Source organism: Chlamydomonas reinhardtii, chromosome 17 (genome assembly GCF_000002595.2).
Source record: "Chlamydomonas reinhardtii strain CC-503 cw92 mt+ chromosome 17, whole genome shotgun sequence".
NCBI lineage: Eukaryota > Viridiplantae > Chlorophyta > Chlorophyceae > Chlamydomonadales > Chlamydomonadaceae > Chlamydomonas > Chlamydomonas reinhardtii.
The window spans coordinates 5,209,342-5,222,622 of record NC_057020.1 but is presented as its reverse complement, the minus strand read 5'-3'; the positions used below and the strand labels follow the sequence as shown (position 1 = coordinate 5,222,622).

The window sequence follows — 13,281 nt, the reverse complement described above, 5'->3', positions numbered from 1 at the left end:
GCAGTGAGAGTGAGCAAGCCCGAAATAGACCTAGTGCACCCTCGTGGCCTCTCTCGCCGCTTCTGATCATGAGCTGTAGTTTGAAAATGCCATGAATATGACGTTGCTTTACCTCTTACCCCTCACCTTGTTTCACTAATAAGTTGCTTTAGAGAGCGGGAGCTGCACCTACAAGGCACCCTGGCGAGAATAGCAGAGCGAGCAATGACTTGCTGCTTAAACGCAAAAGATCGACAGCTGGTACTTTACTGACGCTTCCGCGAAGCGTGGAATTGATAGCTTCGGGCGGGACCGTGCCAGGAGCGCACTTTCGCGACGTGACACAGAACCGTCTGTGACCGAAATAATCGGCAAACAGCGTGTCCACGATAGATAGCCCTGCTGAGGAGCGAGGCCTCCGTGCGTTGGAACTGGGCCCCTCAGCTGCAGCTGCCTGTCTGTGAGAAGCCCTGGAGAGTGGTTGCGCCTCAAAACTCGCTGGGCATAGGAACGCCGGTGGAATGAAGCGTGCTCTCGTTTGAGCTCCGCGGGAGTCTTCCTGTGACGGGGCCAGACGGGGCCAGAACGCCTGACGCCATCGAAGTCCTTCCTTCACTAGGGAGAGTTGGCGACAGCCGCGATGACGCGAAAGGACACGGAGGACCTCATCAAGCAGCTGAAGGAAGCTGCCGAGGTGCGTTGGGGGGGATGTGGGAGGAGGGAGGGGGGCTGTGCAGCCAAACCAACGGAAAAGGTGTTGGCAGCGCAAAGCGGCGTGTACGTGCCGTGTGCCGGTGTACCGTATTCCGTCTCTGCACGCATGCAAGCTCTCTCACACACACATACACAGAGTACACACGTACACACATGCATGCACGCGTGCGCACACATACAAGCCCTCTGCCCTGCGTGTCTCCTGACCTTGCTCATGCTGCCCTCGTCTGACCCACCCTCCTGTGCTGTGCGTTCCAACTCATCCCACACACAATCCCCCCCCCCCACACACACAATCCCCCGCCCCCAATCCCCCCCCCCCACGCACGCACAGTGCCAGGGCCCTGGTGAGCAGGTGGTGCTGGAGCTGCCGCTGTTCCAGCAGGCGCTGGAGGGGCTGGCGCGGCTGGAGCAGGTGGGGAGGAGGGGAGGGTGGGGGAGGAGGAGGGGTCTGGAGGAGGGTGGGGAGGGGTGCGGAGGGAAGGGTAAGTGTGGAGGAAGGGGGAGGAGGGGTGTGGAGGAGGGGTGTGGAGGGGTGTGGGGAGGATGGGTGGGTAGGTGGGTGGGAAGGGGGAGGTATGGGTGGTGTGGAGGTGTGTGGAGAAGTGGCAGTGTGGGTGGGTGGATGGCTGGGTGGGTGGAGGGGTGGAGGAGGTGAGGAGGGATGGGCGGGTGCGTGGGGGGAGGTATGGATGGTGGAGGGCTGGGTGGAGGAGTGAGTGGGTGCGGTTGTTATCGCGATTCCCAGTCAGAGGGGGAATTGTGGTTGGGTAGTGGGTGGACGTGTTGGGTGATGTCACGGCCGCCGCCTGTTCAAAAGCATCAATCGGTTCACAAGTTGACCGCCTTGCGCATTGCCCCTGGCTGGCACCCACAGGCACTCGACAACCGGCCCTCGCTGATCAAAAAGCTGAATGAAAAGATCATCAAGGTATAGCATGGGGAACGGCATTTGGCTGCAGAGGAAAGGGGACGGCATTTGGCTGCAGGGAACAGGGCATTACGGTAGTTGGGGTGATGGAGTACCGAAAGGATAGGGGAACCCGCACGCCACACGCGCGAATCAGGAGCGATTGCTTTCGTGCCTTTGGCGATGCTGTCTCACCCACCACTGCACCCACCACGGCACCCACCGCACCGCACCCACCACTGCACCCACCACCGCACCCACCGCACCGCACCCACCGCACCGCACCCTCTACCCTTCCTGCACCCCCTTAGCATCTTTGATACACACCGTTCTCATGAATAGCTACCCTCACCCCCCAACCCGTCTACCATTTTCTTAGCTAATTATGAATGTGACACACCCCACCTGCAGCTGGAGTCGGACCTGGAGGTACTGCGAGATCAGACCCGCGTCAACGAGCTGGAGAAGAAGGTGCAGGTGAGGCGGTTGGGGGGAGGGGGAGGTTTAGATACCAGCCCAAATTTAACCGAACCCAAGGCAAAAGAGCGAGGGGGAGAGCGTGGCGTGGGGGGGAGGCGGCGCAGGGTGCTGGTGGTGCTGGTGCTGGTGGTGGGCATGGTGGTGGTAATGTGGGTGGGTGGGTGGGTGGGTGGGTAGGCGGCGATTGAATCGTCTGAGTGCGCAGTGGCCTTTCAGCCGTGCGATACCCGGGCGCTCCTTTCCCAACCCCCCTCCCCTCCCTCCCCCCCCATCAGCGGCTGGAGGGGGAGCTGCAGCGCTCCTACGCCACCAAGAACTTCACCCTGAAGAATGGTGGGTTGGGGCGGGTTCGTGGGGGGGGGGGGGGCACTGCGTTCACCGTCCCTACAAGGATGTACCGGAGACACGAAGACGCATGACCAGACACATTAACCCAGGATTGCGAAAAAATAATACTCGTGTGTCAGGAAGTATATTCACTGGGCATACTGGTGAAGGAAGTCGATGGGACACTGGGCGGGGCACGGGGGGGTGAGGGGGCACTGGGCGGCGGCCATGTGTTAGTGTCACTGGGCGGCCGTGTGTGGTCATTTACTCACAATCTCCTCGCCTGACTCGCTGCCCTGCCCGCTTCCCTGCCTCCTCGCCCCAGGCCTGCTGGAGATCGAGAAGGCCTACCGCGACTTCATCTCCTCCTCGGCGCCCGTGCAGAGCCTGTGGGACGAGGTCACACTGCTGCTGGTGCGGTGGCGGGGGGGGGGGGTGGCAGGGGGGGTGGGATGGCAGGGGGAGGTGGAGGGCACATGGGGAGGGGTGCGGCTGGGTGTGTGGGTGGGTGGCAGTGCGGGCGGCAGTGGCGAGTGCCCTCTCATCACCTCCATGGTCTACCGTCTACCACTTCCTTAACTAATCATGAATGTAACCCCCATCGTCGGCAACGCTTGATGTTCCGCAAGATGGTCTACCGTCTACCACTTCCTTGACTAATCATGAATGTAACACCCCCCCCTGGAACCACCACGCCACACCCCCTCATCCTCATCGTTCAATACACACCGTTCGCATGAATGGCTACGCCCCGCCCCCGTCCAAGCATAGGCCACGCTCTCCCCCTCGCTCTTTTGCATTGTATTTGCTGTTAGCTTGGGCTGGTACCGTATTTATACACACACACACACACACCACCACATACACACATACACACACACGCACACACGCACACTAATCCCCACCCAAGGTTAGGTAGATGGGCGTAACAGGTGCTTCGGGTAAGTATGGTCTCGGCTCGGCAGGTCGGTCGGCTGCGGTAAGTATACTCTGAAGGTAATCCGCGGCCGTAATTCTGCATCGCATACACTGTCCTACGCGTAATGTTTTCCTTGTGCTCTTTAACACACGCACACACACACGCACACCTGCTCTCGCCCCCCCCTCTCGCTCCCCAGGTGGACGACAAGGAGTCTCTGCCGCAGCACATCCTGGCGCGCCGCAACCAGCACGCGGTGGCGGCGGCGGTGGCGGCGGGGGTGGCGGCAGGTGCGGCGGCGGCGGCGGCGGGCAGGAGCATGTCAGCACGTAGACGGTGGACGGAAAAGCGCGCTCGCACACATACTTTGTAAAGCTTAGTAGCTTACTTACCTCTTGATCGGACACACGCAGACGCAGAGTATATCACAAACGCACAGTATTTCAAATACACATGTAAAGACACACACATACAAACACACACACACACACACACACACACATGTAAATACGGTGTGTCCACGCGCGTGTGTCATGTGTGGCGCAGACTCGCCCGCGCGGCCGCCTGCGGGGCCCGAGGGCGGTGAGCTGGCGCCACCGCCCACATCGTTTGTGCAGCAGCAGGTGGACAAGTTCAAGGTGAGGACTGGGGGGAAGGGGGGAAGGGGTTAATTCATGATTATTTAAGAAGTGAAGGCGCAGCCAGGCACAGTGGCAGGGGGGAGGGTTGTAAGTACCAGCCCAAGCTAATCCATACCGAACTGAGCGAGTGAAGCGGGAGAGGAGGAGGTAGGAGTTGAAGGGGGGTCACACAGCCGTCCTCCCGTTGGTATCTGCTGCTCTTCTCACTCCCTCCATGTACCTCCTGCAAGCAAGCACTGCCTCCCTCCTGGTCAACACGATTCGGTAACGCTTGCTGTTCGCCAAAGATTGCCTACCGTCAACCAATAGATCATTAGCTAATCATGAATGTAACCCTCCTCATGTTTCCCCCCTCCCTCCTGTTTCCCCTCCTCCCTGCCTCCAGGACTACACCTTCACGCCGGGGCTGCTGGATCCGCACGATCCCAACCACCCTGCCAACCAGCACCACAACTACCCCCACCCCCACTACTTCCCAGCGGTGCCTAATCAGGCCGCGGCAGACGCCCTGGGTAAGTGGCGGCGGCGGCGGGAGGGCGCAGGGGGGTACCGTTGTTGGGGCTCGTTGATGTTTGTTTTGCAAACGCCCTTTGCAAAGAAGCACCGCTTACAGTTCTTGTGCCTTAATGCCATTACTGTTCCTCTCGACTTGTCAAGCTGTTCGTCCTAATATTAAAACATTGGTGCGTCTGAAAAATGTTCGCAGGTTTCGGCTACGAGGCCGACGCACGGGCCGGCGAGGCACACGACGACCGGCCGCCACTTGGGGCGGTGGACCCCGCCGCCCTCAGGGGGCAGTACGACACAGCGGCGGCGGCGGCGGCGGCGGCGGCGGCGGGCGGGGCGGCGGCTGGAGGGGAGGGGGCGCTGGCGGCGGTGCCGCAGTACGGAGCGGCGGTGCCGGCGCCGTCGCCGCTGCGGCCGGTGTCGCTGTTTGGCGCGGGTGCGTGGGGTGGGGGGGGGAAGTGGTGGGAAGGGGTGTGTGGGGGCTGTATGCCTCAAGAGGCGGGAAGGCGGGGGCGGGGGCGGGGGCGGGGGCGGGGGCGGCAGGGCGCTAAGCCCACATGCGAGCCCACGAGCCCGACATGTTTCCCTCCCTCGTTCTTTCTAGATGCACCCACATATATATACACGTACACACAGACACGCACAGACACATACACACATTTCACAACTGCGCAGTCCTGCGTGCTCTCTGTCCTTGTGCCCCCTAACACACGTCAGTACACACGCACACACACGCGCCTCGACACAGGCGGCGAGCCCGACGCCGCCGCCGCGGCTGCCAGTGCGGCTCAGCTGGCTGCTGCCCGCCGCGAGCTGGGCGGCACCCTGGAGGCGCTGCGGGGCTTGTTCGCCGCCTACGACTGGGCGCCGTCACCGCTGCAGGTGGGCAGGGAGGAGGAGGGAGGGAGGGAGGTTGTCTTCGTCATTTCCAGTAAGCAACGAGTGATCGGGAATGCAAAGGAGGTGGTTACCGAGGGCAGGAGGGAGGGAGTTGCCAGCATTATGTACTAAGCTGGCCCGGGGTAACGGGTCAGGCGGAGAGGGCTGTGTGAGCACCGGTGCCGGACACGCCTCCCATCACCATCTCACCAACCTCCCCTCCCCGCTCCCCCATCCCCGCAGCCCGGTGCTGCTGCCTCCTCCAGCGACCCCCACGCCGCCTCCTCCTCCCAGCCCTCCTCCGACCCACACCAACCCCAGCACCCTCAGCACGCTCAGCACGCTCAGCAGCAGCGCGCGCCGCGTGCTGTGCCTGACGCCTCGGCCTTCGCGTCCATGGCTGACCAGCTGGAGGTGTCGGTGGCACGGCTGCGGGAGTACTTTGGGGCCATGCGGTGGGCACCGGGGGGGCCGGTGGCGGCAGGGCTGGCGGCGGCCACGGCCGGAGGTGGGTGGGGATGGTGGGGCTAGGGGAGGGGTGGTGGTGGGGGGCTGGGGGTTGGTAGGGGGGTGGAGGTTGGGTGGGTGGTGGTGGTTGGGGTGGGGGACGTGGGGGCAGGGGATCGGGGATGGGGGTGGGTGCGGCTGGGGCGCCAGGGAGGGTGTGTGTCGGGGGGAGGGGGAACAGGCGGCGGCAGCGCGCGATGCAGGGTGGGGGCGGGGACGGCTGGCGCGGGCTGTGTGGGGCTGCGCGTGTCGACTCCACACGCACTGACGCATCGTGTGTGTGTGCGTGTGTGTACGACACACGACCACGTGCAGGCGGCGGCGGCGCCCCCGACGCGCGCTACTTCGACTCCCAGGCCGACGCAATCCTGTCCTCCGTACAGCTACTGCGCGGGCAGTTCCAGCAGGCAGCACAGGCGGCGGCGGCGGCGGCGGCGGCAGCCGCGGCGGCGGCGGCCGCAAACGGCGAGGACGGCGACGCGGCAGCGGCGGGCGCGGCGGCGGCGGCGGCGGCGGCGGTGGTGCCGGATGCGCGGTACTTTGAAACCCAGGCCGACGCGATCCGGGCCTCTTTGGACGAGCTGTTGCGAATGTACGAAACGTCGACGGGCGGTACGGCGGATGCCGGCGGCGGCGCTGCCGCCGCCGGGAGCCGGTCCTGGCCAGCGGGCGCGGCGGCGGTGCCTGGCGGCGCCGCCGCCGCCGCTGACGGCCGCACCCCGGATGCCCAGTACGGCGACGGTGGCGACGGCGGCACGGGTGCGTCAGTGCAGCCGCTGGTGGACTTGTTCTCGTCGTTCGTGTCGCATTTGGAGTCGGGTCTGGGGGGACCAGGCGCCAGCGGGCCCTGGCCGCTGTGGCTGGCACGCGGTGGCGGTGGTGCCGGCGGCGCAGCGGCTGCCGGCGGCGTCGCAGGGGAGGGCGCTGGCGCAGGCGACGGCGACGGCGCGGCGGAGCAGCAGCAGCAGCAGCAGCGGCCGGTGACGGCGGATGAGCTGGTACGGATGTTCGCTGCCTTTGCCAGAGCGTGGCCGGGCGCCGCCGGCGCGTCAGCGGCGGCGGCTCGCCGCGGCGGCGGTGGCGGCGGCAGTGCTAGTTCCAGCCAGCTGGCACTTGGCGGCAGCTCCGGGCCACGACCGTCCGGGGAGGTGGAGATTGTGTTTGGCGGCGCCTCGACGCTGGGCACCGGCGGCGCCGTCGCCGGCAATCACGGCGCCGCCGGCGGCGTTATTGCCGCCGGCACGCCCACCACGGCGGGCGGCGGCTCTGCAGTGCGGTTCCGCATCAACGTCAATGCCTCGGAGGCCGGCACTGGCACTGGCAATGGCACCCCAGCCGATCGCTCGGCGCAGGTGTCTCACGTCCCCTCCGCCCTGAGCATGAGCCTGGGCGAGGGGGCGGCGGTGGCGGCGGCGTCAGGAGGACCAGCGGCTGCAGCAGAGGGCGGCGTGGGCGGCGGCGCCGCCGGCCTTGCCGCGCTCGGCAGCGCCTTCGCCTCCGCGGCGGCCGCCGCCGCCGCGCGCGGCGACGGCGCGCCGCCGGCGCTGCCTGCCGCTGCCGCCGGCTACGGTTACGGCGGCGGCGGCGCCGCAACTTCCGGCGGCGCGGCGGTGGATGTGCTGCTGTCGTCTTTGGAGGCGCGGCACGGTCCGGGTCTGGTCGCCAGCCCTGAGGCTGTGGCGGTGTGGCGGGACCTGTTGTCGCTGCTGGGTGTGGACCCGGACTCGAGGCCGCTGCCGGGGGCGGGCGGCGCGGGAGGAGTGGGCGGAGTGGGAGGAGTGGGAGGATTGGGAGGAGTGGGGTCGGCGGCGGAAGACGCTGCAGCAGGGGCCTCACTGGGTGGTGAGGGCGCATGGGGGGCAGGCGCAGCGCGGCGCGGCGCGGGCGGCAGCGGTGCCGCCGCCAGTGGCGGCGCCGGTGGCGGCGCCGGGGCGGAGGAGGGGGCGGCGGGTGATGACGGCAGCCGCCCAGGCATCGGGCATGGCGCCGGCTCAGCGGAGGAGGGGCCCGCTGGCGGCTTCCGGTCATTGGCACTTGCGGCCGGCGAGGCGGGGTCGGGTGCTGCTAGCTCGGATGACGCCAGCAGCAGCACGCAGGCGGGTGGGTCGGGGCCCGACTCTCAACCCCACCTGCACCAGCAGCAGCAGCAGCAGCAGCAGCAGCAGCTGTACCGCACTCAGTCGGAGGCGGTGGCGGCGGTGGCGGGCGCCGCCGCGGCCGCGCCCTTCGGCGAGGGACGGGCCCTGGAGCGCGCACCCGCCTCCAACTCCACCTCCACCTCCACCTCCAACTCCACTGACGCCTACGACGCCGTAGCTTCGGTGGCGCCCGCTGAGGGGGGCCTCGGGGCGGGTGGCGCGGGCGCAGCCGCAGCCACGGCGACGGACACGGACACCGTCAGCTTTGACAAGGGTGCCCAAGGTCTAGTGGCAGGCGGTGTGCGCTTCAACATCACACTTTCGGAAATAACACCCGCGCCGCCGCCGCCGTCGGCGGCGGCTGTAGCGTCGGAGGACGCGGCGGCGGCGGCGGCGCCGCCGGTGCAGCTGCGGTTGAATCTGGCGGAGGCGGCGCCGGCGGCTGTGGCGTTCAAGGCCAGCATTGCGGCGGGCGGCGGCGGGGCGGAGGCGGAGGCGCTGGCCAAGGCGGAGACGGAGCTGTCGCAGCTGCGGCAGGTGGGTGGTGGGTGGGTGTGGGTGGGTGGGCGCGCTGGGTGGGTGGGTGGGTGTAGAGTGGAGGTGGTGTGGAGGTGGTGTGGAGGTGGGTCAGGTGTGGAGGTGGGGGTGTGGATGTGTGGAGAGGCCCCACGCGCACGGCGCATCGCCGCCTCCATTCACGCGCCCACCCCAGCTCTTGCGACCATGCCTGGTACGCCTGCGCGCCCTCTGTCGGTATGAAATCTTCATACCTTGTGCTGCGTGTTTTGTGTGCCGTGCTGTGCTGTGTGCTGTGCTGTGTGTCTTTCGACAGGTGCGGCACAGCCTGTCCGAGCAGCTGGCGTCCACACAGGTGCGTGGAGTCAGGATTGGGCACTAGGGGCTTGGGCTGGGAAACGCCGAGCACGTTCCCCGCCCTCCGCCCTCAGCCTTACCCTCGCCCTGTCCCCTCTGTCTGCTATACTACTGTACCTTGCTACGCCTTCACTTCTTAAGTAATCATGAATTTAATCTTCCGCCACACCCGCCTCACCCATCACCCCCAGTCGTCAGTGCATCCTGCATCGCTTGCCCAAACATCCTTGTAACCCCCTATTTAGTTTGGGCTGGTATCTACAGCCCCCCTCCGTCAGTATTAAGGCTTGCATCTGTCGCCTCTGCCTGTGCTCCTTTAGTTTGGTTTGGTTTAGTTTGGGCTGGTAGTTACTAACCCCACTAACCCCCTCTCTCACCCCTCAGGAGCTGGTGATGCACCTCAACAAGCAGCTCAAGGGCGCGCTGGAGGCGAGGGAGGACGTGCAGGCCAGGTGGGGGGGGGCGGCGGGGGTTAACTTTGAACCAATCCCGTAAGGAACAGTCGCGCTGCAAGGAGAAACTGCAGCCGCTGGCGGCGGGGGGGGGGGCGGTTAGGCTGGTGACGGCACACTGACGTCACGCAAATGGGTCATGGCGCGTCGCGCTTGGCAGCAATCTCGCAGCCGCCACTTCCAACTAGCTATGCCTCGAAGCCCCCCTAAACCGTTCGCATGCATGGCTACCCCCACCCCCACCCCAAACGGCCCTTCGTACTTGTGACTTATTTACTCCGTTCTCTACATGAACGGCTGCCCTCCTCCCCTCACGGACATCGGTAACAACTACTGTTCCTGGCTTCGCCTTTTTTGAATAACCCTAAATGCAAACCCCCTTCCCCCGTCCCCACAGGGCTGACCGGCTGTCCTCGGATCTGGCTGCGGCGCAGGCGGCGGCGGCGGAGGCTCGCGGCGAGAGCCACGAGTTCATGCGGGACCTGGTGGAGACCAAGGTGCTGTTGGCGGAGGTGCAGGGTGAGAGGGGGAGGCGAGGGGAGGGGAGGGGAGGAAAGGGGAGGGTGAGGCGGGGGGGAGGGGAGGGGAGGGGAGGGGAGGGGAGGGGAGGGGAGGGTCATCGACGTGCTTTGCTTTGCCCAGACAAACGTACACACACTCTCTTTCTCCTTGTGCTGTCCTTCCACACACACTCTCGCTCTCACTCTTTCTCTCATCCCGCGCAGGCGAGTACATGCAGGTGTACCAGGCTCTCAAGCGCGCGCTCGGCAACGAGAAGGTGCGGGAGGGAGCCGTGCATCTGTGCAGCTTACCAACCGGCCGGCTGGCTGTGAAAGCCATACGCGTCCGTCCTGCCTTGTTCCTCTCGCTTCCCCGGTCCCTCGCAAATCCCACGTGTCTTGCGAGCTCCATACATTAATCATACGCACACATTACAGACACAAACACACACACACATACACATCACAAACGCACACAAACGCAAAATCAAACACAAACGACTCATACCCCTACAGGACATGATGGCCAAGATTGACGAGCTGGAACGCATCCTGGCGGTTGTGGGGCCGGGTGACGTGGCGGTGGAGGACGAGTACGGACACACGGTGGGACGAGCAGCCGCCGGCACCGGCAGGGCAGGCAGCGGTGGCGGCGGCCGCGGCGGCGTGGCGGGGGCCGCGGGGGGTGCTGGAGCAGGGGGCGCGACGGCGGTGCTGCATGGAGACATGGCGGCCGCTGCGGCCGCGCTGGCGGCGGCGGGCCCGGGCATGGCGGGTGGCGGCGGTGGCGGTGCTGGTTCGCATGAAGAGAACGGGGCAAGGAACGGGGCGGCGGCAGGGGCAGAGGCAGAGGAGAAGGAGGCAGGAGTGGCAGGGAAAGCGGCGGCGGGGCGGGGGATAGGAAGCCGGGGCGGGGGCAAGGAGGCGGGTAAGAAAAAGGGCCCGAGCCGGTTGAGTAGCCCCAGCGGCCCTTCACACTGACACGCGAATGACGCCGCCTTTTGACAATAACTGAAATATGACGTGGATTCTAGTCCGTATTTGTTCGGAGGTGCGGGGGCTGGGCAGTATTGCTGCTTGGAGGGAGTGTCATGTGGGCTGGCGCATCTGGGCGCATACAGGTCGTTGTCGATGGCTTGGCTGACATGCGGCTCCTTTCTTGCAGCACCGTGGTAGCGCTAGAAAACGTGGGATGAGTGTGGGGAAGCATTGCCAGTTGCTTTCAGTGGTGTGGGAGCTGGGTAGGACTACGCAGGTTGGTGTGGCGAGCGATCAAGTTTCCTGTAAACGTGGGGGGCAAAGTGGTGGCCATTGGTGTCAAATGGGGAGAGGGATCGTGTGCCTTGCTGGGAACTGCAAGCAACACGGTGTCATGATGACTGCTGTGCGGCCTGGTGGCAGTGACAGTCAAGGTGCGGTGACGTCGCGTCTTGACAGCGCGAGGACCGGGGGCTTGCCAGCTGTCCCCTGATACGTGCCCTGATAGTTTGGACTTCACTGCGCTGTAACAGCACTGCGTCTGTGGTGCTGCAGCCTCAAACCCTGCTAACCCTGCGCACTGACAGTGATTCAGGTCCGCTGGATCTGCCTTTATATCAATAGCACCATTGAGTAACACAGCAATGCTTCGACGCAACCGCTTGCGTCCAGCGGCACGTAACGGCGCATACGGCATACCGCAGTTCCCCAAACGCACTGCATGCCACGTGCGTGGCTCACGTTCATTGCAACGGACCTCACACGCGCTCTTACTTGCTTCCTGCCAACGCAACCTGCCGACAAACTAGCTCTCATAGCAATCATTCATTATCGCGTCGCATTTCACAAAATCACTAGTTCACCGCTCGCTCATGCTCAGTCGCTTCAGCCTTACCGCTGCATTTGCATGCGCCCCACTGAGCGGCTGACCCCCACCTGCTACTGCCGCCGCTGCTGCGCCCGACTCGCCTCCCCCGCCACCTGCTACAGCCGCTGCCTCCGCCGCCCCTGCCGCTGCCGACGGCCCTGCTACTGCCGCCGCCGCCCCTGCGCCCGCTGCTACAGCCGGCGCCCGCCAGTTCTGCGGCCAGGGCCGGTCGGCGTGGCTACACCGCAGCGTCTTGGGCTGGAAGAACTCCGGCAGTAGCAGCGCGTCCGCCGCCACCGCCGCTACAGCCGCCCCGGGCTGCTGCTGCTGCTGCGCAGCCGCGGCAGTAGCAGCTGCGCCCCCGTCTGCGGTTGTAGCTGCAGCCGCGATGCCGGCCGCTCCGTACATGGCCATGAAGGTCTGGTAGTCCACGCCGCTGTCGCCCGCTCCCGGCGCCACCACCACCGCCGCGTTGCCCAGCTTCCCGCCCGTCTTCCTCAAGGCCACTACGCTGCCAACCCCCACAACCCTTGCACCCCCGACCCCATCTCCACTTCCTACCCCGCCCCCACTTCCAATACCGCCGCCAGCAACGGCCGCCGCCTCCGCAAACACCTCCGCCACCTCGCCATCAGAAAGGCCCAGGTGGTGGCGGTCGCCCACACGCCGCAGGGCATCGCGGAACTCGCCCCACTCCACCACTCCGTCGCCATTGTGGTCCAGCTCCTTGAAGGCTCGGTGCAGGTCGGACCATTTGGCCGCCAGCGACTCGTCTGTAGCGGCGCCGCCGCCGCCCGCCGACACGCCGGCGGCGCCGCCGGCGCCGGGCTTGCCGGCTGGCGGCGCGGCAATGCCGTAGGGCGTGGGCCTGCGCGTGCGGAGGGGTGCACGGCGCGTCGCGAGTTGAGATGCGAGGGTAAGTGCGCGAGAGGCGGATGCGGGGGAGAACTCCATCGGAGCGTCCAAGCAAAGCCCCCCCCAGCCAAACCCCCCGCTACAGCTCTCACCCAAGTCCCTCAGCCAAACCAAGCCCCAGTTCTCTCTGTCTTCCTTCTTCTTCCCCAACAAACTCGCGCTTACCCCGAGGGCGGGCCGAAGGGCTGCTCGGGGTCTCCTCCCACCCGGTGCCTCAGCTTGGCGTTATAGCCGCGCCAGGGCAGCGAGCCGAACCGCAGCGCGTTCACAAAGGCCCCGTATGACACACGCCCCGAGCCGACGCCGCCGCCGCCGCCGGCTGCAGCAGCAGGGCTAAGTGCGGAGATGAACAGCGCGACCACCTGCAGCGAGCGGGGCAGAACGACGGCAATAAAACATGGGCTGAGAGGAGAAGGGGCGGGAACAGGATGTTGACAGGGGAGAGCTGACGAGTGCGTCTTTCCCTCACGTCCCCCATGGCCTTTGTCTGGCACACACGCGCGCCCGCACTCCCCGTATCCTTGGCACCCAGACAACAACCCCGCCCCTCCGCTCGTTTCGCTTGATATTGTTTTAGCTTGGGCTGGCATTCACAACCCCTCCTCCTGCCTTCCCCTCCTCCTTGCCCTCCCCTCCCCTCCCCTCCCCTCCCCTCCCCTCCCCTCCCCTCCCCTCCCCTCCCCCCCCCTCCCCT

General features: G+C 65.7%; 2 protein-coding genes across 2 annotated transcripts in view; one reads left to right on the top strand and one right to left on the bottom strand.

Moving 5' to 3' along the window:
- Window positions 1-73: 73 nt before the first annotated feature.
- On the top strand, window positions 74-11,346 carry CHLRE_17g735800v5 (uncharacterized protein). The gene is made up of 18 exons (XM_043072539.1): window positions 74-673; window positions 1,028-1,108; window positions 1,571-1,624; window positions 2,015-2,080; window positions 2,359-2,416; window positions 2,736-2,824; window positions 3,529-3,619; window positions 3,876-3,967; window positions 4,356-4,482; window positions 4,677-4,913; window positions 5,226-5,359; window positions 5,600-5,864; window positions 6,179-8,538; window positions 8,834-8,872; window positions 9,259-9,326; window positions 9,724-9,845; window positions 10,052-10,104; window positions 10,343-11,346. The coding sequence occupies exons 1-18, from the start codon at window positions 620-622 to the stop codon at window positions 10,805-10,807; spliced, it is 4,455 nt and encodes a 1,484-aa protein (XP_042914998.1). The 5' UTR covers window positions 74-619; the 3' UTR covers window positions 10,808-11,346.
- A 65-nt stretch (window positions 11,347-11,411) lies between these two features.
- The window catches only part of CHLRE_17g735750v5 (uncharacterized protein), a 5,242-nt gene continuing 3,372 nt past the window's right edge, over window positions 11,412-13,281 (bottom strand). Inside the window, exons 7-8 of the mRNA XM_043072538.1 lie at window positions 12,753-12,949; window positions 11,412-12,540 (exon numbers count right to left, since the gene is read on the bottom strand). Of these exons, the coding sequence (XP_042914997.1) occupies window positions 11,664-12,540; window positions 12,753-12,949 (1,074 nt within the window). The 3' untranslated portion in view covers window positions 11,412-11,663. The remainder of the gene's footprint in view (window positions 12,541-12,752; window positions 12,950-13,281) is intronic.